General features: G+C 42.4%; 1 protein-coding gene across 3 annotated transcripts in view; it reads left to right on the top strand.

The window, feature by feature from the left end:
* LOC126354065 (juvenile hormone esterase-like) overlaps positions 1–24787 on the top strand; it is a 285547-nt gene extending 260760 nt beyond the window's left edge. For all 3 annotated transcript variants that reach the window (XM_050003436.1, XM_050003437.1, XM_050003439.1), the window contains exons 8-10: positions 4042–4171; positions 17923–18055; positions 24376–24787. In XM_050003436.1, coding sequence (XP_049859393.1) covers positions 4042–4171; positions 17923–18055; positions 24376–24544 — 432 coding nt within the window. In that variant the 3' untranslated portion in view covers positions 24545–24787. The remainder of the gene's footprint in view (positions 1–4041; positions 4172–17922; positions 18056–24375) is intronic.
* The last annotated feature ends 765 nt before the right edge of the window (positions 24788–25552 follow it).

The following is a 25552-nucleotide window of genomic DNA, read 5'->3' on the forward strand; positions in this document are numbered from 1 at the left end:
AACAGCCGGACTAAGGAATTATCATCCAGCCTGTAGGCTCACGTCAGGACAACACAAAGAGCTGCGTAAGGAGTTGCAACAGCGTGACCAGAAAAAATGAACTGTTGATGAATGGCATCGTATTTTGTTCAGCGGAGACTCGTCGGCGAATATGGCGCTGACCTGGTGAAAGGTTCTATTCTTCCCATGTTCTAGAGAGACACGGAGTCATGCTGTGGGGACCCATCGGCTCTGACATCAGAGCACTACTGGTTGTGACAGAAAAAGCTCTCACGGCACACGTATACGTCATGGACGTCCTGGATCCTCATGCTTTATCTCTCATGCGACATCATCGCAGTGCCATATTTCAACAGGACAATGCTCGTCCACACAGGGCACGTAACTTTAAGTACTGTCTGAAAGATGTTGTGGAAGTCCCGTGGTTAGCAAGATCCTCAGATCTGTTCTTTCCACATCCCACAGACTCCTCTCCAAGGGATCCATGGATAACGATAAACGTAATGTAAAAATGTAATAGAACTTTTGTGGGACCACCTCGGACGTAAACTCAGACCCAGTATCAGCATCAAGTATATCAAGAAGCAGTTACAACAGTTGGGGCAGGTTTTATGGCACTCTCCTTAACAGAATCAGAGCATCACCCACGTCAAAGGAGGTGTAGCGTAATAGTCATAAGTGGGCTAATGCTGCCAAGTTCTTTCTGATTCTGATCCGATTTTCTAATCGCTAAAACATCGCGTTCCCTTTTAAACCATGAATTTTGATTTCGTTTCCTCCTCTCCTTCTGGGCGAGTCACTTTTTTGTCAGGCGGTATATATATTTTAAAGAATTTTGATGGTTCTGAATCTGCGACTGTCTGGCACATTCGTGTGTTATATACTACAACACAAAATGAATATATGTAATACCAAGTGCTATAACTATATAATTCCTTGCGATGTATAGCTAAGAACTTTATAGGATGTAAAAAGCCGTTCAAAATTTTGGTCTTTATGGGTGTGATAATGACATGAATGTTCGGACATTTTTAGATCAACATCTTGCAAATTTTAGGATTGGTCACACTGGACATGCTCTAAACACTTTGATCTCTGGAGGTGAAACCTGTGGATTTCTTTTTATGGGGTCATATGAAACATCCCCGAGCGAGGTGGCGCAGTGGTTAGCACACTGGACTCGCATTTGGGAGGACGACGGTTCAATCCCGTCTCCGGCCATCCTGATTTAGGTTTTCCGTGATTTTCCTAAATCGCTTCAGTCAAATGCCGGGATGGTTCCTTTGAAAGGGCACGGCCGATTTCCTTCCCCATCCTTCCCTCATCCGAGTTTGCGCTGCGTCTCTAATGACCTCGTTGTCGACGGGACGTTAAACACTAAGATCCTCCTCCTCCTCCTCCATATGACACATCTGGATGTGCCTTTGTTGTTGTGGTCTTCAGTGCAAAGACTGGTTTGACGCAGATTTCCATGTTTGTCTATCCTGTGCAAGCCTCTTTGTCTCCGAGTAGCTAGTGGAACCTACATCCCTCTGAATCAGCTTACATATTCATTCCTTCGTCTCCCTCTACGATCCCCCCTCCCCCACTTCCCTCCAGTATTAAACTGGTAATACCTTGATGCCTCAGAATGTGTCCTACCAACCGATCCCTTCTTGTAGTCAGGCTGTACCACGAATTTCTCTTCTCCCCAATTCTACTCAGTACCTCCCGGTTAGTTACGTGATCTGCCCATCCAATGTTCGGTATTCTTCTGTAGTATCACATTTCAAAAGCTTCTATTCTCTTATTGTCTAAACTGTTTATCGTCCATTTTTCACGTTTATACATGGATACACTCCATATAAATACTTTCAGGAAAGACTTCCCGACAGTTAAATCTATACTCGGTTTTAACAAATTTCTCTTCTTCAAAAACGCTTTTCTTGCCATTACCAGTCTAAATTTTATATCCATCCTCCTCAGACCATCGTCCGAAATTTTGCTTCCCTAACAGCAAAACTTCTTTACTACTTTAAGGGTCTCATTTCTTAATCTAATTCCCTCAGCGTCACCTGATTTAATTCGACTACATTCCATTACCCTCGTTTTTCTTTTGTTTATGTTCATCTTATATCCCCCTTTCAAGACATTGTCCATTCTGTTCAACTGCCCTTCAAAGCCCTTTGCAATCACTGACGGAATTATAATGTCATCAGCAAACCTCAAAGTTTTTATTTCTTCTCCCTCGACCTTAATTCCTACTCCAAATTTTTCTTTTGTTCCCTTTACTGCTTGCTCAATATACAGATTGAATAACATCGGTGATAGGCTACAGTCCTGTCTCACTCCCTTCTCAATAATTGCTTCCCTTTCGTGCCCCTCGATTCTTATGTGTCTCTTTTACCAAAAATCTCGTAATTGCAGAACTCAAAATTACAACTTACGTAAGAGCTGTTTTACTAGACAAATGCCCATGGAATACGTTCCATAGTTTTATTTGGGAGAGCCAGTCCTGGCAAAACACTACATTCTGGTGAGCAAGATCTATGAGACAGGTCAAATACCCTCAGACTTCAAGAAGAATGTAATAATTCCAATCCAAAAGAAAGCAGGCGTTGACAGATGTGAAAATTACCGAACTATCAGTTTGATAAGCCACAGCTGCAAAATACTAACACGAATTCTTTACAGACGAATGGAAAAGCTAGTAGAAGCCGACCTCGGAAAATATCAGTTTGAATTCCGTAAAAATATTGGAACACGTGAGGCAATACTGACCCTACGACTTATCTTAGAAGAAAGATTAAGGAAAGGCAAACCTACGTTTCTAGCATTTGTAGACTTAGAGAAAGCTTCTGACAATGTTGGCTGGAATACTCTCTTTCAAATTCCGAAGGTGGCAGGGGTAAAATACAGGGAGCGAAAGCCTATTTACAATTTGTACAGAAAAAAGATGGCAGTTATAAGAGTCGACGAACATGAAAGGGAAGCAGTGGTTGGGAAGGGAGTGAGACAGGTTTGTAGCCTCTCCCCGATGTTATTCAATCTCTATATTGAGCGAGCAGTAAAGGAAACAAAAGAAAAATTCGGAGTAGGAATTAAAATCCATGGAGAAGAAATAAAAACTTTGAGGTTCGCCGATGACATTGTAAATCTGTCAGAGACAGCAAAGGACTTGGAAGAGCAGTTGAACGGAATAGGTAGTGCCTTGAAGGCAGGATATAAGATGAACATCAACAAAAGCAAAACGAGGATAATCGATTGTAGTCGAATTAAGTTGGGCGATGCTGAGGGAATTAGGTTAGGGAATGAGACACTTAAAGTAATAAAGGAGTTTTGCTATTTGTGGAGCAAAATAACTGATGATGATCGAAGTAGAGAGGATATAAAATGTAGACTGGCAATGGCAAGGAAAGCGTTTCTCAAGAAGAGAAATTTGTTAACATCGAGTATTGATTTAAGTGTCAGGGAGTCGTTCCTGAAAGTATGAGTATGGAGTGTAGCCATGTATGGAAGTGAAACATGGACGATAAATAGTTTAGACAAGAAGAGAATATAAGCTTTCGAAATGTGGTCCTATAGAAGAATGCTGAAGATTAGATGGTTAGATCACATAACTAATGAGGAGGTATTGAATAGGATTGGGGAGAAGAGAAGTTTGTGGCACAACTTGACTAGAAGAAGGGATCGGTTGGTAGGACATGTTCTGAGGCTTCAAGGGATCACCAATTTAGCATTGGAGGGCAGCATGGAGGGTAAAATTCGCAGTGGGAGACCAAGAGATCAATACACCAATCAGATTCAGAAGGATGTAGGTTGCAGTAGGTACTGGGAGATGAAGAAGCTTGCACAGGATAGAGTAGCATGGAGAGCTGCATCAAACCAGTCTCAGGAGTGAAGACCACAACAAAAACAACAACAACAACACTTTCATTTGGTACATGTGAAGCTAAATGTCGTCTTAAGATAACTTCACAATTATTGTATATAAAGTGCAAAATTTGCCTTATTCATTTCAGTGTTCCTCTGTTACAATTGACTTCTCTTTCCTTGAAAAAGTTCAACCTCGACAAGGGAAGCTTCGAGGCAGCTGACGCTTTCGTAAGGAAAGTGACTGAAATCACTGACTTGCCAGTCTTCTATTATGAGTTTGATTACCGCGGTGAGCATGTGAATGCTACAGAATGGGGTAAGTACAAAAAACTTAAAGGTAACGTGTTTAACCTAGGCCATCTGCTGATAAAGATGAAAATTGAGTTTAAGTGTGCTACTAACTTTGCAGCCATCTTTACCACAAGATCTAGTCTGGAAAAAGTCATCTACGGTCAAAATGCCCCATTGCCTAGAGGCTGACCCTTCCATTTCTTTATCTAATTTTGCGCTTTCTTACTGTATCAGGTCCTCTTTGAGCTACTCAGTCACTAAATCTCTTCGTAATCGCCAACTTTGGCTCCACCACTATCCAACATCGTCACTAATGTCGATCTAACCAATCTCAGAAGGAAATAACTTCACTCTAGACAACTTTACAGAGTCCAGTACAGCAAATAATCTTCTATGGATCGTAACGTATCTCACACAGCTTCAGCTGCAAATAGAATTTTCATTTATGGGCAAAAACACCATATTTAGGAACGAATACTCAGAAATATTTTCGTTCCTCATTTAAAATAATCACAGCACTTATATTTTATTGTTTTCAAACAGAAACATAATAAAAAAATATAATTTTCTTGTGATTCAGCTCCAGTAATATCACTATATGTGCGAATCACATGTTACCAGCCAAGTGTCCCCTGCCGTACACTCAACCCTTTTTACTACTCCATCACAATCTCCAGCCCGCTCTACTGGGCTACTGTAGGAATCAGTTCGTGAATAAAGATGCATGAAAGCTCACACACTGTTTCATAGCTTTTATAGGAATTGGTAGTTTGATTTTCCCACTTCAATATAGGGTCCACCTTTGCCTGTATCATGGGGGTCCAAACGCATCCCTTAAAACCATGACCCGCCAATCATCCTGTACCCCCACCACCTCTCTCTCAACCCAAATGCTTTTCATATATTATTGGAAAGCTTGCACGATTAACAGCAGTTAACAGTGAGATACATGGTCTATTAGAAGCTCAGTCGAGACAGCAAAATGTAGATTTGCCAGCTGTGAGTTTAGTTGTTCCTTTCTCTTGCAGCTCAACCTAGAATGTGGTAGCTTTTGTGGAGGATCTTAGGAACTGGACAGAGATGGAGTGACGGTCTGTCAAGGAATTTTGAGGGTAGCAAAATTAAGATTAACTGCAGAAGTGAAAGCCCTCAAGGGAACCGAAAGTTTTGAAGAATTTAAAAGTGAGTTATTCAAAGGTATAGGAAGCATAACACTGCCAAACATTTTAGAGAACAGTAGGGCGTGGCAACAAAGCATGGTGAATCACTAGATTATGGGGATAGGATAAGAGATATTAAGGGTTGTACATACAATTTGGGGCAGGACGCTATGGTGAATGAAGTAATTTTACGGGAGGCAGTGCAAAGGACGTTAAATGCCAAAGGGAACCTGAGGTACAATTACAGGCATTCCCAGTAAAGTTATGTACAGCAGAGTCATACGCAAGCATGAATGGTGCGGTGAAATGAGTAGCGGGAAAGAAGAATTGCAGGTTGTTATTGGACACAGAGGCATATTTGTCGGTTGCCATTGGCACCTGGTGGAACATAAACAGTGAAACCCAACATGGTATAGATTGCATGGAATGGAGAATAAAGACTTCACACTGTTGACTGTTGGGATTAGTGAATGTAGATTTTTGCCTGGGTACAGTTCAGTTCAGACAATGTGTAAGACCTGTGCCACATGTAACTGAGGATTATGAGATGATTCTGGGGTTGAATTTCCTGCATCAGCATTGGGCCAAAATTGAACTTGTGGTGGAACTTGACGAAATTGTTTGAGTTGGCCGAAACAATTGCCAGTGTAGCGATACCACAAGGGAAATCTATTGAGTATGACAAACCGCTTAAGCCATGAACAATCATACTAAGGCTCGATTCACACAACTGGGTACCCAGCAGTACTGGGAAATCACTCTGAGTTAATGTAAAGTCTAGGTTACCGGTAAGGATGTTGTGTGGTACAACGGTTGGAAGTAAATGAAGTGTTGGATTAGGCAGGTTGATTAGTGAAAAGAAGGGCTGTATGCAAACAATAGGTAAATGCGGAAAAAATGGTACCTGTGTTAGTGCATAATTTCAGTGTCAAGTATTTAAGGTTAACACAACGGTTGTTAATAGCTTACATGGATATCCTGGAAGAGTAAGAAACAAGTGGAATAATTACTGTTGGAATTTAAGGATTTCTTTTTTCCAAAAGGACTGTTGCCACCAGTGCATATTATGCAGTACCAAACACTAACACTCAATGAATCACTGATTTGCCGTAAACCATATAGATTACTGAGGTAATTGCAGTCAGTTCTGGAGGAAATCGTCAATCAGCAGATAAAGGATGAAATTATTCAGGATAGTAATAACCCCCCGGAGGGGGAGGGGCAAATTGTCGGAATTCTCGAAATAAATCACAAGAGGAATCGCGAAAAAACAGGTTTTGTTGCGATTATCGACACCTGAAAGCCAAGACTTTAATTGCTGCCTAATCTTTCTGAACATCATAGAAACTATATACTGTTTAGGAAATTGCAAATATTTTTCAACGATGGACTCAAAAAGCAACTCCTATCAGCTAGAAGTAGCTCCAGAGGACTGACTAAAAACAGCATTTTCTTCACCTTGGGAACATTATCAGTTCTGGAGGATGCCTTTTGGAGTGAAAAACGCACATGCAACGTTTCAGAGATTGCTGAACGGGGTTCTGAGAGATTTAAAAACACATCAGCGCATGGTGTATCTTGAATCGTCTTTGCAAGTGACATGGAGCAGCACATAAAGCACCTGAAGGAGGTATTCTTGAGGTTGAGCAAGTTCAATTTTTAATTCAGGAAGCGTAATTTTGTGCTAGAAGAGGTGGAATACCTTGGTCACTTTCTTATTAAGGATGGGATTGAGATGGACCCAAGGTTAGTTAATGCTGAACATGAATATCCTGTACCTGAATCGCCAAAGAAACTGCAATCGTACCTTGGCATCACGAATTATTATAAGAAGGTTCATAAAAGGGTTTGTAGGTACTGCAAGGACATTATTCCAATTGCTGGAAAGAGATTCAGATTTTGTATGCTCAGAGAATTATCAATGTGCTTTTGAGAAGCGGAAAGAAGCTCTGACGACGAGTTCGGTCTTTGTGTTTACAAATTTCAATAAAGAATTCATTCTGTCATGCGGTGTATCCAGTCATGCACTCAGTTCTATGCTGAGTCAGGAGATTGAGGATATGGAACATCTGGTGGCCAAAGCAAGACAGACGACAAAACTACTCCACAGAGACAGAGAAGAACTACTCCACGACGTGACAGGAAATGTGGCGGCTTATCTATGGAATCACCTACATCAGATGTTATCTCTATGGAAAGAAGTTCCAAATGGTGACAGACCATGCAGCGTTGAAATTGTTGCTGGGGTGGAAGGTTCCATATAGCAGGCTGAGACAATGTGCCATACCATTGAGTGTGTTTCATCTTGAGTTTGTACATAAACCTGGATAGAAACACGGGAATGCAGCTTGATTAAGTAGGAAAGTAGTGGTATTACAAACAGGAGACAATGAGCTTAAGAAACAGCACACAGCACAGGAAATGGATGACGAATGTAAACTGTTGCATAAGTAGTCACAATTTTGTTTTCAGAATGAGTTCTGTGCAGAGAAGCTAACTGCGATCTTGAGTGGTGGTATCAGCCAAACTGAGAGAGAAATAATTAAGAGAGATGGAAGAATAGCAAGGCGGACATGGGTCAATATGTGCGGAATTGCATATACTGTGCACAAGAGAGGATTAGTGTCGGACAAGAGGACCATTGCAAAGGTTACGTGAAGCATTAGCATCTTTTCAATCGTTCACTGATGTTTTACATCCTTTCAACAAGTCGCCTGGAGGTAATAATTTTGTACTCGTGATTTTAGACCATTTTTTCCAGATAAATGTAAATGGTCAAGACCTACAGGTAGCAACAGTAGGACAAGCGTTAGTAAAAAACTGGACTCTGAAGTTCAGGATAGCTGAGACGATAGTGACTGACAAGAGAACCAACTTTATATCAGATTTGTTCAAAGAACGGTGTCAGCTGCTGTGTGAAGAAACTGAGAACTTGTCCTCTACATCCTCAAGTTAATGGTAGGGTGGAAAAGGTTCATAGAACTATGGAGAAAATGTTAGGATCTTACAGTATGTGTACGCACAGTGTATCAAATGGGATGTCTCTTTAAGGCGGTCTCAGCATACAACTAGAAGCAGCACACAAATATAGGATTGTCAGCGTATGAGGTAGTACACTGAAGAGCCAAAGAAACTGGTACACCTGCCTAATATCATGTAGAGACCCCAGGGGCAGGCAGAAGTGCCACCACACGACATGGCATGGACTCGACTAATGTCTGTAGTAGCGCTGAAGGGAATTGACCCTATGAATCATGCAGGGCTATCCATAAATCCGTAACAGTACTAGGGCGTGGAGATTTCTATTGAACAGCACGTTGCAAGGCATCCTTGATATGCTCAATACTGTTCACGTCTGGGGAGTTTGGTGGCCAGTGGAAGTATTTAAACTCAGAAAGTGTCCCTGGAGCTAATCTGTAGCTATTCCAGACGTGTGGGGCGTCGCATTGTCCTGCTGCAATTTCCGAAGTCCGTCGGAGTGCACAATGGACACGAATGGATGCAGGTGATCACACAGGATGCTTATGTACGTCTCACCTGTCAGGAGTCGTATCTAGACGTTCCTGCGGCCCCATATCACTCGAACTACGGACGCCCCATAGCATTACAGAACCTCCACCAGATTGAGCAATACAATTTGAAGCAATACTCGTCCGACCAGGCAACATGTTTCCAGTCATCAACAGCCCAATCTCAGTGTTGACGGGCACAGACGAGGTGTAAAGCTTTGTGTCGTGCAGTCATCAAGTGTACACGAACGGACCTGCGGTTCCAAAAGCCCAAGTCGATGTTTCGTTGAACAGTTCGCACGCTGACACTTGTTGATGGCCCATCATTGAGATCTGCAGAAATTTGGGGAAGGGTTGCACTTCTGTCACGTTGAGCGATTCTCTTCAATCGTCGTTTGTTCCATTCTTGCAGGATTTTTTTTCCGGCCTCCACGATGTCCAAGATTTGATGTTTTCCCGAGATTCGTGATATTCACGGTACACTCGTGAAATAGTCGTACAGGAAAATCCCCACTTCATCGCTTCCTCGGAGATGCTGTGTCCCATCGCTGGTGCGCCGACTATAATACCACGTTCAGGCTCACTTAAATCTTGTTAACATGCTATTGTAGCAGCAGTCACCGATCAAAAACTGTGCCAGATACTTGTTGTCTCGTATAGGAGTTTCCGACCACAGCTCCTGCCTGTTTACATATCTTTGTACTTCAATACGATGCCTATAGCTGTTTCTGTGGCGTTTCAGTGCATATGGCCATAAGACGCCGTCACAGGAGAATTTTTTAAAGAGGTTACTAGAATGATGAGAGAGCTATTGGGCAGGGTGCGCAGAGCTAATACGTAGGCGCTAGAAAAGCAAGAAAAAGTGGTGAGCCGTAAAGCAAGAATGTCACAGTACATGGCTGGCCAATGGGTAATTTTGACGATTTTCTACGCTCCAAAGGAGAAGACGAAACAAATTTATGCAAAATGTCGAGGGCCATACCAAGTTGTGGAATATGTTTCACTAGGCCATTTTTCGTGTGTACGTAAAGGTTTATTCACATTATAAATACGAGGGTTAATCAGTTTAAGTCAGTGTACAATACTCAGTATTCACGTTTATTAGACTCGATACAGTGAAGTTAGCGGTATTTATACTTTTTATTGGGAATAGTGATAGTGACCGTGAATTCTAACCTCACTTGTATGCGTTTGACTAGCGCAACCTTCGACCGTTAACAGTTCAGCAGACGTAAAATATGTGGTAAAGTAGTATTACGCTAGAATATTTGAGTAAATCAGTGTTACAATACAACTTCTGAGCCCTTCTTACATACGGTTTAGTTAGCAGAAAGCTAAAACTCACCTCGCCGTTTACCCTAGGTCACTCTTTAATTCGTTAATAATATTCACTAGATAGCCCATAGCAGTTTACTGTAGGTCACTGTCTTATTTTTAGTCTTCACTAAATAGCCCTTAGGAGGAAAGTAAGCACCAGATCTAGTTTATACGACAAATTTTTATTTTAATTATTGAGTGTCCTTTGTGCCAACTAGAGTGTAGCTGTTAACCTTGTGTGGCAGTATGTTTCCTTAAGTTTTTATAGTAAAACAGTTCCTAGCTAGATGGATAGGGACTGTGTCTGTTCTTTGCGGATTCAGGAAGCTTTGTTGGCCACAGTCAACAAGCTCCAGAGTGCCACCTTGAGATGCGTTGGGGATGGGGTGCCTGGGGCACCCTCTGCAGGGGTGATGTCACAGGTCTCTGTCATTGAGCCGTCCTCAGGTGCGACTGAGCCGGCCGGCCCACTCTCACCTCAGTGTGGGTGGTGGACTGTGTCTACGTCTCGAGCCTCAAGGAGAAGGCTGCATGGGGGACGCAGGCTCCTGCCAAATCCCATGCACTTTTCTAATAGATTCAGTGTGCTATCTGATGCTGGGGGGAGGCTGAGCCGGATCAGAATGCACCTTCTGCCAGGATAGTGGCCACTCCTTCAGCAAGGTCCGGACGGGCATGTGGGGGTAGGGGTTTGTTAGTTATTGGGAGTTACAATGTTAGGCGGGTCATGGAGCCCCTCAGGAACATAGCGGCTAGGGCGGTGAAGAAGTCCAACGTTCACTCGGTGTGCTTGCCAGCGGCCCTTGTCCGGGATGTGGAAGAGGCTCCTCCGGGGACTATCGAGAGTGTGGGTGCAGCCAGCTGCAGATTGTTGCACATGTCGGCACCAACGACGCCTGTCGTCGGGGTTCCGAGGAAATCCTTGGGTCCTTTCGACGGCTGGCTAAATTGGCGAAGGCGGCCTCCATCTCTCGAGAAGTGGAAGCCAAGTTGACGATCTGCAGCATCGTACCCAGGGTGGACTGGGGTCCTCTGGTTTGGAGTCGAGTGGAGGATCTAAACCAGAGGCTATGTCGACTCTGTGACGGAAATAGTTGTAGATTCCTCGATCGGCACTATGGGGTGGAAGATAATAGAACGTCCCTCGATAGATCAGGGGTGTACTACACCAGGAAGCAACTACATGGGTAGCACAGTACTTGTGGCGTGCACATGGGGGTTCTTTAGATTAGGTTCCTCCCCACGGGAAACAAACCTTTGGCCTGAAAAATTACCAGTTCATGTCACTGATGTGGGTGTGCCAACTGTAAAAATTGTTAGTTCGCCTAAACAGGTCATTCCAAAGGATTTAAATATGCTTAATCTCATGTTAGTAAATTGTCGAAGTGTCTGTAGCAAGATCCCCGAGTTACCCTCCGAAATAAACAGTAGCAATGCCAATATTGTAGTACGACCGAAAGCTGGTTGAAACGAGGTATAAAAAGCAGTGCAATTTTGAACTCGATTTGGGCAAATTGTATTGAGCGGATGGACGTGTAAGGGTATGTAGACAATCTTATGACTCCGTGGACCCTGCATGTCAGCAGGGGGCTGTTCAATGAGATGGAGGTTCTGAAATGGTATGGGGCGTGCGTAGTTGGAGTGATATGGGGTCGCTGGAACATCTAGATACGACTGTTGACAGGTGACACGTACATAAGCATCCTGTCTGATCACCTACATCCATTAGTGTCTGTTATGCACTCCGATGGACTTCGGCAATTCTAGCAGGACAATGCGACGCCCCAAACGTCTGGAATTGCTACAGATTGGCTCCAGGGACACTCTTCTGAGTTTAAACACTTCCGGTGGCCACCAAACTCCGCAGACATGAACATTATTGAGCATATCTAGGATGCCTTGCAACGTGCTGTTCAGATGAAATCTCCACCTTCTCGTCCTCTTACGGATTTATCGAGAGCCCTGCAGGGTTCATGATGTCAGTTCTCTCCAGCACTACTTCAGACGTTAGTCGAGTCCATGCCACGTCATGCTGGGGCGATTCGGCATGCTCACGGGAGCCTCACACGGTATTATGGAGGTGTACTAGTTTCTTTGGCTCTTCAGTGAATAAACTCGTTAACGAGCAGGAAAGGTGTGTCTCCGTGGAGACGCTAGTACGGCATGTAGATCTGTACAGGTCAACCAGTACCGGAAACAAATAACATTTATCATTCTCAGGCCAAGTACTGTAGCAAAACTTACTCTGCTAAGCATAGTCCTTGTTTACATGTACAAGAAGGGGAATACAAGACGCAGTTTGTACCCGGATAATGTTCAGATCATGGTGAATTATATTCCAAGAACCTAAGAGACAGTAGGGAGAACTACAACGCTAAGTTAAGTTATTCGAAAACCTAACTGTCGGGGAATGTGATAAGTAGTACACAACAAAACGTAGTGGTTAGAGCAATTTTAAGTCGAGAGCAGGTTAGAGTCAGTTGCAGAGGAATTTGTACTCTAGTTTGCTTATGGGTGATCTACTATAAGGCGATCTGAGGGACTTTGCCTTGTTAATGGGGAGGGCATTGCAATATGCACCAGCCGTATTTGGTCCAAAGTTGGAAATGAATTATAGGCAAGTATGGGTTTCATGCTTCATAAACTATAACACAGCCATCACAGTGTTGTGAGGTGAGCCTGCCTGGAGACAATTGATACAGCATTACCCCAGTGGTAGATGCAATACACCAAAATGTTAGGTATACGTGCCACAAGACAGCAAAGCCCAAACAAGTGCAGATCAGAAGTATAAAAATACCTGGCCATTTTGCACTTCTGTTAGTATTGTAGCTCTATCACCATGGGATTGTATTACTTGGGCGTCATTTGGAATGCTGTTTCTGTGCCACAGTTCAACTCTGCATCAGGGAAGGGCAGTGCACCCTGAGAATGCAGGGTCTGGAGCTACTGACAAAACATACAAGCACCAGCCCTGGTAAGTAGCTCGCTGTGCAGTGATTTGGGTGCAGTAGGTTACTGCCATTAAGTCACCGGCCTGCCCCCATCTAGAGAGTTCAGAGTAGGTTAGCCATACCACAACACATATGGTCACAGCTAGCTGAGATCACCAGATTTGGAGTCACCACTGATGGAAGCAGATGTGTCACAATCCTGTGATTGCCTAGATGACGCATGCTTTGTCAACGTTGTGGGATGCCAACCTGCAGAAGGCCACTTAATGCTGTTGCCAAGCTGCCGCTTCCTGTACTGAGCTATGGTCGGATGCCATAATCGAGCGTATGAAATCACCGGCTGTTCAATTGGCGTGGAACGGTGCCCCCTCCCCCCCCCCCCCCCCCCATAACCCGTCTCCACTAATCACCTACATAAGATTCGGTAAGTGCTTCTTAAGAGTTTCAGTTTGTGTGTGCATGTACATGTTTGACAATAACATAGATTATGTGTAGAGTAGTTCTGTGTGACATTACTAAAGGATTGTTCTTTTATTCAACCATGGTGTTCCTCTTGCTCTGACTGCACCAGATATTGTAATGGGCATACATATTTAAGAACCACAACATAGAAATTGACCAAGGTGAGGAGTAACCATGACAACTTTTTTCAGCCTGATTCATTTAACACATTCCAACTACCCACTAGTCAGTTACCTGAAGGCTAAAGCTCGTGTTGAGGAGGTAGCTGAACTTACAAAAATTAAATGGAGGAAAAATGAGATTCCATGTTACAAGCAGGCTGGAAAAGGAATTGTACGACAATGCCACACTCTGGGGCCTTTTCTTGCCGATTCTGATCGGCGGTGTGTCTTGAATGTTTTCCATAACCACTCATAAGAAAACAGCGCGATTTCTACGCTGGGTATCGCAGCGCTAACCTCTGTCGCAGGCGAATCAAAAGAAGTGGTAACATGTGGGTAAGAGAGGCTGTGACGACTCTCCCATTGTGTGACAAGTCCACGGTGGCGTTGGGCATAATTGTGGTGGAGTTTATTGCTAATTCTATCATTAACCTACCTTATACATTACATGAACTTCTGAGCCATGGCCTTTTTCCGCATGTGTCGACAGCTTGTTATTTGAAACTTCCTGGCAGATTAAAACTGCGTGCCGGACATAGACTCGAACTCGGGACCTTTGACTTTCGCGGGCAAGTGCTCTACCAACTGAGCTACCCAAGCACGACTCACGCCCCGTCCTCACAGCTTTGCTTCTGCCAGTACCTCGTCCCCTACCTCCCAAACTTTGCAGAAGCTCTCCTGCGAACCTAGCAGAACTGGCACTCCTGAAAGAAAGGAAAGTAGGGGACGAGCTACTGGCAGAAGTAAAGCTGTCAGGACGCGGCGTGAGTCGTGCTTGGGTAGCTCAGTTGGTAGAGCACTTGCCCGCGAAAGGCAAAGTTTCCGAGTTCGAGTCTCTGTCCGGCACACAGGTTTAATCTGCCAGGAAGTTTCATATCAGCGCACACTCCGCTGCAGAGTGAAATCTGATTTCAGCTCGTTATTTGATGTGTAGTCCAGGCCAAGGGTGACGTTACAGGGCACCATGCTTCTGCACGATTACAGAAAGAAGGTTGTAGGCGTCTTTGAGTCAAATTTCGAGCTTATGCATGCACATGGGTGAGAATTACAGGATTTCAAACATATAATCCTTTAATTCTGTTGTGCAGGGTATATCTCCTGACACAAAGTGTCAGACAAGCTTTGGAGTGATGCCTGTACAAATCTAAAATCTATAATATAATATTACTTATTAACCTCCTTCGTAAATAAAACATACCACTCAGTGCACGCCAGCAGACCAGTAACCAATTAATTTTCATCAAGTATTCATGTACATCATACCTGTTCAAGTTGTGGAATACGAGTAAGTACACTGGGAATGTGTAAGATGGATTGCAAGTTCCATATGCCACCAGTCAGGAAGCGGTGGATGCAAACTGTATCCTCAGCGATGTCAAACTAGGCACTTCTCAGATTCCTTGTATTGCAATTCATCTTCAGCTGACACGTATACGTAGCTGTAGCCCTGTCCTACAATTAGGTTACCGACAAACATGTGCCACATTCCAAAGTGATAACACGCTGCCGGCCTGTTCAGATTCGTAGCATGTAGGTAAAAGCTGCCGCTGACTTGCGACCGTGTGACGTCATGTATGCACTCTGAGTGATACCTATGCTGAGTTTGATGTGGTTAGCCAGCCTGGGCTGATTCTCTAGCATGGCGTGCTCAGGACAGGGCAGCACATTGTGCGATGATCAGGAGTTGGCGCAAGCTAGTACCTGCGGTACGACTTTCGTATTGGTATGGCGCAGCTCGGGGCCCAGGCGTTTAAATGAAGAGACGAGTGAATACCTCTCCTATCCTTTTCCCCACAACATATGACAGTAAGTGGTATCTGACAATTATACAGCCTGCATCAGTGTGTTATATAGTTTTAAATTTAGGACAAGTGCTTTATAGTTCTGACACCTAATGGGGTTCTCACCAAGTGCTGCTCTATAGTTCAGACAATTAGTGGACTCCCCATCATTTTAAACTTAGGGTGATAAATTTTGAATTTTTCACCATTTTTAAACTTAAGACAAGCGAATATTGTGAATTTTCCCGCCATTTTGCACTTAGAAGTGAGTTCTTGGAGTTTAAACTGAAGGTAGCTCGTTGGGGGGTTAAATTATTTCAACTGCGATGTCAGAGTGGTGAGGGGAAAGTGGGCTTATGATTTTTGAATTTGAATAACTCGATGCTGTATGACTTACGTGTTGGCCATTTTGTATTTTCTGGCAAACTTAAACTTTATAGATTGTGACAACAGAGGGAAAACTCAGAAATTCGTTAAGTGACTTGACTGTTATAAACAGAACTGGGGGTCACTACAGAGCTGAGCACATTCTAACAAATATGCTAGGCAGGTCAGCAAACTGATTACTTCCATTTTCCGTATCCAGACTGGCACTTTTTGTCTGGCAGACAGGCTTGGACATGGAGGAGAAATAAATGTGAGTGAAACCAAAGGGAGAAAACCTAAAAGGCATCTTGAATTCTATATTTACCACAAGTGAACTACTTCCATCAACATGACATCTTCGATTTCCTGCCAATTTATGATTAGGACAATAGTCCTACTTCCACAGTCACATCACAGGAATGGGCGAAAACTCACTAGCACAACTGGTCTATTTTGAATTTCCCTTCAGTTTTGAATTTCTTACCATTTTCTACATAGGACAATAGACCTGCCTTAAATGGTGTCAGAGGAGGGAGAGAGGAAAAATCTGGCAACAACACATGATGTCTTAGGGGAGGACTGGGCAATTCCATTGACTCATCGACGATGTCAGCAACGAGCCACTTTGCACCAAAACTCTCAGGCCTATCTGCTCACAATATCTGAAAAGCTAGTTCCTTCATAACTAAGTTATTTTCCCTGGTGAATAATTCCTCCCACAAAAGTAACACACACACACACACACACACACATATATATATATATATATATATATACCAGTGAGAGATGTAACTTTTATAGTTGTTTTCCGTCGTAGAGGATGCTGCTGCAGTGGGTCTCAAAATCTTGTCATTCCAGGAGCAGCTGGTATAACAGATAGACTTATGGATTTCAAATCCTCATTAATACGCTTGAAATGTATCGCGTGCTTTGTTCAGTGGATGTCTTCCAGTGTGTGCACGCGACGTACAGTGAGAAATTGTAATTTTGTCAATGTAGTGGGGATACCTTCTGGATTCTGGACAGACACATCCAAAGACGAGGCCAGAGTCTCTATTCTGACTCAAAGTAACAGCTGCACTGGACGGGCCAACCTCTTCACAATGGCACTGACAGCAGCCACGGTGCTCACGCTTGTGGATGTTGCGTACCAGGCTGCGTAAGCCATTGCCCACCATTTGTCTTAAAACACCTTTATGTAATCCACACGTGAGATTGGCCATGTGAGTATTCAGTTACTTAAATGAAGTGGTGGAGCAGCAATGGCCTGTAAATTTGCTTAAAGTGAGAACCTTGCTCTCATAATACTAAACTGTTGAAATAAAGTGGTATGTACTCATGTGAGTGCTCATAGCAGCGCTAGAATATTTAAATAAAGTGACAAGGCCCAAACTATAATGAACCTTTCTGACGTTTCATGAACCGTTGAGAATTGCCTAAATTGTAAAGAAGTATGCTGCCAAAACCACAAAAGGGGGGAATAAGGTTGGCTAATGAGGGACGGGCAAATGTGACGGTGTAAATTATCACGACAAACGTAAATAGACTCCAAATTAGACTAGAAACTGGTGACTTCCGCTACTTAAATACTTGTGTCTACTCCAGCAACGAGTATCGTCACACTGCGTTATGCACCAACATGAAATTTCTTGTGTACTATCTACTCGTACTTTCCCCGATACTTCTTATTTTTGCTTCAGGTAAAGAAATGTAAGGATTTTAAGCTTAACGATGTAATTTAAAATACTTTAGAAAATTAAATTCGTGCTCCTACCTTTTCATTTTTAATAGAGAAAGGACTGGTTTGATATGTGTTTCTGAAATAAGATGTAAGTTAATGAGTTTCAACATGGCTCTTTAGCGTAACTGACAGTAAACGCAAGATACATGTTCTATAAGCAACATGTCCAATGATACTTAAACTCCTAAAGACGAGATGCAACGAAATATGTTGCAGCTAAACGCTGAAACAATTTTCACCACTGGAAATCCAGTGTGAATGTCAATTTTTTTTTTAAATTATGTTGTCTTCAAGTAGGAGAACCGTTATTGTTCACTTGTTCCAGGTGTCACTCACTCGGGTGAACTACCATTCCTATTCCTGAGAAAAGATACCGAGTACAATTTGGATCCGAACTCAGAAGAGGATAAAGTACGTAGGAATATACTCCGATACTGGACCAATTTTGCTAAATATGGGTAAGTGTAGAATATGATATACACCATAAATAACGTTTAAGATATTTAGTCTGTCATTGGGATACATGTATTGTGAACCTTCTACTATGTAACTAAGGGAAGGTGATATCACACAAAACGTTAAACTCTGTTCGTGTATTTTTAGAATGAGCTATAGAGAATGAGCTCATTATCTTTACTTTAATTTCATCTTTGTTTGCGGATAAAGGTGGTTTTGTTCATCAGATCCTATATTACATTACGGACGAGGGTCTTCATATCCCAGGAGTCTCTAACATCTCGACTACCAAATAAGTTTCATCTTATTTCCGTTGCCAGTTTTCGATTGACTGAATGTTACAACCATTATATATTTAGGGACGTCCTGCTTTGCATGCGTTTTATTAAAAAGAAACATTCAAGTGCGTGGTTTTTATGTTTTTGCTGTGAATTTGGCCTCTGTGGTGTTAATAAGATGAAACAGAGAAATAATCTTGTGATTTTAGTGAATAGATCCTGATTTAAGGGGCTGAGTCCTCATCAGTTAGGAAAGTTCGACAATTACACATTATCAGTCACAATTTAAGGAAATCCTCAGCAAAGAGGGGCAACATAATTTTCCTATAAAGTTATGCAAATGCGTTCATATAATTCACAAACAATACCAGAACACGTGTACATGACCAATTTTGAACGAGAATGCTAGAGATATGAAGATTATTTTAGTTAACTGAAGCCTGAAACAGAATTTTAGTTCTGTCGTCAGAGAGACTGTATTCAATAGGTGGGACAATATTATACTTCAATTAAAAATGCATCCAAGCATTATAATTACATTTAAAGTTTTGTTTCAAAATCAGTCTTCTTTACCATCTCTTTAATTTCCTGTTTTAATTATATTCACATTTAAGAGTTAATGCTAACTAGTTTCAAACCTATTACTTCATTACCAAACCATTCCTTATGTTAAAATTATACATTTGGTCGAAATACAAAGTATGTAAACAACTTTCTAGCCATCTGTAATGAACTCTTGTCTTTTGCACAGACAGAAGGCTACAATATTTTATTTTACAGTTTTACTGATGACGAAACTTTACTGTAGACAACGATTTGAAAATCAAAATTAATGTGAACGCAACTACGAAATAAAATTCAAGGAACAGTGAGATTAAATAAAGTTTCTGATCCTTCTGACAGTGCAGTGTTTTAATTCCTCAAATGAATTATCGTTGAGGTAAGTAATGTCATATTTTTGTATACACGGTCAAGTAACAAACTTTAAGTAATCATTTACTTACGATTTCCATTATATATACGACTTCATGGTATGGCGTGAGAGGTGTTTGTCTTACTCGAGATTTCACAGACGTTTGCTTTCTTAAACTAAACTTGTAAGGTTTTCACGCAATCCATTTCCAAATGAATAGGGACTTCAAGCATAGAAATAACGCTGCCGGCGCTGGATACGTAATGTGAAGAAGTATTGTGGTTTAAAAGTATCTTCGGTATGAGATCATTAGACATGAATCACAAACTGTGAAGAACAGCGACGGAACAGGAATAGGGCACATCCGATTCAAAGAAATCGTCATGGTAATCACCTCAACTGGGTTACAGAAATTCCGGGTAGGAATTTGAATACTCTCCTCTCCAGAATGCAAATACAGTACAGTATTAATTGTTGCCGTACCTCTCTTGCTAGAGACAGTGGAGTAGGCTGCACTCAGACCAACATTGGTCGTCTTTGGTCGATGTCGGTCGTCAACCGAGTCGTTTAATGGTGCTGCTGCTGTGTTCACAGCTTTCGTCGTTTTCGATTTATTCTTGCCGGTGACACATGACAAATATTTATTTCCGACCGTTCCAAAACGTCGTCACATTTTCAGAATGAATCTTTCACTTTGCAATGGGGTTATGTTTTGAAACTCCCTGTTGGGTTAAAACTTTGTGCTGTTTCGCGATTCGAACTCTGTACTTTGCCTTTATGAAGCAATGTTCTTACTGACTGATCTAACAACGATGTACAACAAGTCCTTAGCTTCAACTCAAGCAAAAAATGTTCAAATGCGTGTGAAATCTTATGGGACTTAACTGCTAAGGTCATCAGTCCCTAAGCTTACACACTACTTAACCTATATTATGCTAAGGACAAACACACACACCCATGTCCGAGGGAGGACTCGAACCTCCGCAGGGACCAGCCGCGTAGTCCATGACTGCAGCTCATCTCAAGCAATGCGTCTTAAGGGTGTTGATATGCAAGTAATGCAAGAGAGCCTGAAAGAGCTGTTACTGGGTGGCATTATTTTGGACCTACTTACGCCGCTATTGGTCACGGCAGGCGCCGTAACGGCTGTACGGTACGTGAATACCATCCTCCGACCGATAGTGCAACCATATCGGAAGCATATTGTCAAGAAGTTCGTCTTCACTGACGACAATTCGCGACCCATCGTGTACATCTTGTGAATGACTTTTTTCAGGATAACGACATCACTCGACTAGAGTGGCCAGCATGTTCTCCAAACATGAACCAATTCGAACATATCTGGGAGAGATTGAAAAGGGCTGTTTATGAACGACGTGATTCACCAAACACTCTGAGGAATCTACGCCGAATCGACGTTGAGGAGTGGGACAATCTGGACCAACAGTGCCTTGATGTACTTATGGATAGTATACAGGCATGCATCAGTGCAAGAGGACGTGCTACTGGGTATTAGAAGTACCGGTGTTTAGAGCAATCGGGACCACCACCTCTGAAGGTATCGCTGTATGGTGGCACAATATGCAGTGTGTGCTTTTCATGAGCAATAAAAAAAGCGGAAATGATGTTTATGTTGACCTCTATTCCAATTTTCTGTACAGGTTCCGGAACTCTCAGAACCAAGGTGATGCAAAACATTTTTGGATATGTGTGTATATTTGCAGACATAAGTGACGAATGAAAGCTTGTACCAAGGTCGGGATTCTTACCCGGGCCTCCTGCTCACAAGGCTGACGCACTAACCACTACGTCACCCTGGCTCAGTGGTTCTGCACAATTTCAAGGAATATCCTAGCACGCCTTCCCCCTCAGTGCTGGTTCCCATTCACACCTCAGCCCACTTTGTATTCCCCTTAAACCATTTAGTTGAGCAGACAGTCATGCTGTGAGGTTGTGCAAAGCCACTGTGGCAGGTTGGCGTAGTGGTTAGCGCATCTGCCTAGTGCGAAGGAGATCTGGACTCGAATCCCGTCCTTGGTACAATTTTTCATTCGTCGCTTCAGTCTGCACATATACATGACCTTTCACATGTTAAGTGCAACTGGTGCCTTAGTAGACTGGCCGTGTGTAGTCTTTGTTACTTCACTCTGCCCGGCCCACTTTAGAGAAGGAATGAGTACTTACGTTTATTTTTTCTTACGCAGTTCAAATTCTTTCAAATTCGCGCAGTGTGAGTGAAAAAACAAGAGAACAAAAGCAGTTTAAAATTCACTTCAGTCTGTTCAGAGTATTTCATAGACCTGGTGTAGTATTACTAACTCATCTTGTAGGTAAGTAACACTGGAGCCAGAGAGAACAGTCCGTGACTGGGGCGGACGCCGCGCCGGTTCTCGCACGCAATGCAGTGAAAAGTTTGTAATGGATACCTTGCCCAAATCCCGGGCACGGCCCGACGCAGTGGAACAAGGGAATATCAAACGACTCTTCCAGAGCTGCCGGTTAATGAAGAACGCTTTCTATAAACACTCCTCTGGTATAATGGGCTAAGGTCCATTCTTTGAAATTCTTGCAGCGTTAGATGGCGACCTAGTACGACTTCTAATTTTTCATACAAGAAATCATGCGAAAAGTGCAACTTTTAAGTGAGACAGTTTACCTGGGACAGAGAAACTGTTAGTCGTGTGCCGTTTGGGCTGTAATATATCTTAGAATATCGTGATCGGATCTAGTTGCAATGTGTTCCCAATGTGTTCCGCTTACCGAGTAGTTACCGCAGCATTTTTTGCAGTTCGACAAGTTCCTTTTCTAAAGGTATGAAGATACTGGCCATCAGCCACTCACAAGCTAGTTATTTGCGTCTTAGTGCTACATGACCTTGTTTAAACGGTACAATTCCTTAGCTGAGTGGTCGGCTGCCGTGCAACGGGTCAAGGTCGATTTTCTCCGCTCAGGGACAGTGTGCTGTTTTGCCCTCATAATCAGTTCATCATCATCATCAACACTCACGCCAGCCTCTATGACGTCACCTGAAAAAACTTACAACTCGGCAGGTGAACTACCCCAGATAGTGTCTCCCATCATGAACGCCATACTATCACTTTATTTCTTATAAACTGTACCGAGTGTGAAATTACTATTTACCTCTTAGTTTTCTTTGTTACTCGTAATCAAGGTTCAGGCAATCAGCCACCAACGTGCTATTTTTTTGAGTCCCACTCCTTCATGAACTCACATAAACGATAAAACTTACTGTACTGAGTATAATGATTACTAATTTGCGTATGGAACTACTACCTATCCCGTAATATTATTTGTAATTGGTAGGCTAAGATTCAGGCCCTGGCAAACCATACCTGCACTGAACTTCGTTCCACCGGTCGTCAGTTATTCAGCAAATGATATTGATTAATCGTTGTTATGATGGCTACATATAGAGAGTGGCCAGAAACAATCTGAATAGCCAGTCAGGTTTCGCGGGCAAATTCAAGCTTCCTCCCGGAGACAGTGTCACTAAATTTAATTTGCTTTTCTCAGGCCGTACAAATGTAGTTTTCGCTCACCTAGCTGAAATTGATCACTTCTGGAAAAGGCGTATTTTAACTGGTAATGAGCGTCTGAACAAGTGGCAACAAACGGACCCACAGATGTCTGTGAATTACTGCATTTTAGCGCGTGAAACTGGCTGAATTTGCGCGCCCAACGACCCGATAGACTAACTTCAATGCTAAGTAACTTGAAAACAGCGCAACGTAAGCATCCTTTATAAGTGGGAAGTTCTTACTAGTGACGGAGTTTTATACATTCATCCCAGCTTATGAAAGCTGGTGTATGGTAGGATTAAAAGTAGTTACCATGCATTAGTGTTTTCAGTCAGATTACTGTCCCATCCCGAACTAGGGCTCTAGTGGCTGAGTTTTATACACTCATCCCAGCTTATGAAACCTGTTGTATGGTAGGATTAAAAATAGTTGCCATGCGTTAGTGTTTTCAATCAGATTACTCTCCTATCCCGAACTAGGGCTCTAGTGGCTGAGTTTTATACACTCATCCCAGCTTATGAAAGCTGTTGTATGGTAGGATTAAAAATAGTTGCCATGCGTTAGTGTTTTCAATCAGATTACTCTCCTATCCCGAACTAGGGCTGTGGTTGATCACATTAACTGTCGTATTTTAAATGAAGAACACTTCTTAAGTATCATTCTCGAATAATTTTCGCTACATTGTGTATATGTTGAGGGATTGTGCCCACTGATAATATTCCATGTTCATGTGCTTGTTCTCTATGAACTAGTAAATTCAGTTCATGCTGAGTACACTTCGTGCTAATTTACTGTGGCCCCACCAATCATGATATCTCCATTTTTGAGTCCTTGTTGTAAGAGACCACCAAAGTATAAATGGAAATCTTTAAATGTTTTGTGAATTAGAGAAAGCGTGGTATACCCGAATGAACTGAGAAAGAATCAGGATACAATTGCATTACACATGACTCGTGAACTTCCGCTCCCCCCCACCCCCCCCCACCCCCACCCCCCCACCCCCACTCCCAACCCCTCCCCGCCAACATGGCTACTGAGTGGCCAAAGTATATTCGTCTGTGTTATCTGTCGTGTGCATAGAATAAATAGTAATAATCATTTTGGATACGAATATGACCAGCAAGAACGTTTTATGAATGACCTGAGATGGTCATGAACTCATAGTACCAAGTCAAAATAAAGAAAAGAAGTGAGTAAACGTTCAGTAGTCACTTATGAGGATTGCATGATAGGACGAAGGTACTGGCAGAAATGGAGGGTAGGTCGTTATCGCTACAATTATACGGTCATGCCTGTTAACAAATGACAACAGTATTTTTACTTGAACACGGTACTAGCAACTTCTCGCCGTTTGCATGCAGTCAGTTTTAGCACCTAAACACAGATAGATATTAAAGGCATAATCGAAACAATTATGCGTTCCCTTAAGTATGTGACTATGAAAATATGTGCACTAATGCAGTGCAGTTGGCATGTCAAAAAGCTAGTAGAGGAAGATTTGTTTTCACAGAGTTACAAATGCAAAGTTTAAACATAATTAGAGGCGATAATACTCCTGTCAGTACGTTGACAGTGGTTCCGTTTCTCCCCAGGACACCAACTCCAGAAGCGGACCCAGTTGTGTGGGAACCATACAACAATTCTAACCGGAGCTACATGCTGATGCAGGCCAACTTTTCGCTGGCCCACGACAAAGATGCAGAACGGATGGACTTCTGGAACACGAACGTGCCGCTGCAGCCTTACGCCGATGAACTCTGACCGTCCAGTAGCAGATTCATAAGCAAACTAAGGGACTGTTGTAATTAGTGGATACATTAAAAAACAAAATTACAACAAATAATATTACTTGACTAAAATTTTTTTCACTGTGTTGCCAGTAATAAATGTTGTAACCGTTTAATCACTATGATAATACAAGGAATCTGTAATTCCATTTTCGTGTTTTTCTCTGAATGTAAGACTGAAAATTTTATAATTAAAGTTTTCCCCTGAGACATTTAAGGCCCATATTTATCTGCGATTATAAGATCTATAAGATTACATATAGTACAGGACTTTCCCAGTACATCCAACGCTGAGGTGTTATTCCAGTGCCGGAGAGCCCTGGCAAGAGTGACAACGTAGGAGGAAAACAAGCTGAGGATAGAAATTGAAACTTGTGTTGGGGAGGGCACTCCACTTGGGTAGTTTTTGCAGCACTGTTGACCATAATGCTGAGGTGTTGTAGTGGTTATCATTTCTGCCTCTCCTTTCTTCTGCTTCCATCATTATCAAACTTGTCGTGTTTCACTGCATCAGGGTGTTGCTGTAATGCAATAATTAAAATTATTAATTATTGTTTTGATCAATTACCTAGATATTACATCATTATTGTTACAGAAAGAGCTACCTCTTATGGAAGTCATTCGTTACCCATGAAGGTCGTTTTACTATCGAAGTCTCCTACAGAGACGTATCTAGAACAGTTTTCTTATTAGTTGTTGTATAACAAAAGGCTACATTAGCAGCCAAAACCGAGAACAATCTCACAGATAAATCGAAATCAGTTTTCAGAAACGCAGAGTCTTGGAATCTCTTTGACTACCAACTGTCAAATGTTTCAATTACTGAAACGTAGTCGTTCATGCCTAGTCCGCAATATGTGTGCCTTGAGTTCTGGGACACGTTCCTAGTCATGAATTTGAAGCTGATTTTTCCACAGATTTAATTTCTGTTTGGGGCTTCAATACTGTTCGCCGTATCTCTTACCCATTGATTCTCCCCTTA

This window comes from Schistocerca gregaria, chromosome 3 (genome assembly GCF_023897955.1).
Source record: "Schistocerca gregaria isolate iqSchGreg1 chromosome 3, iqSchGreg1.2, whole genome shotgun sequence".
Classification (NCBI taxonomy): domain Eukaryota; kingdom Metazoa; phylum Arthropoda; class Insecta; order Orthoptera; family Acrididae; genus Schistocerca; species Schistocerca gregaria.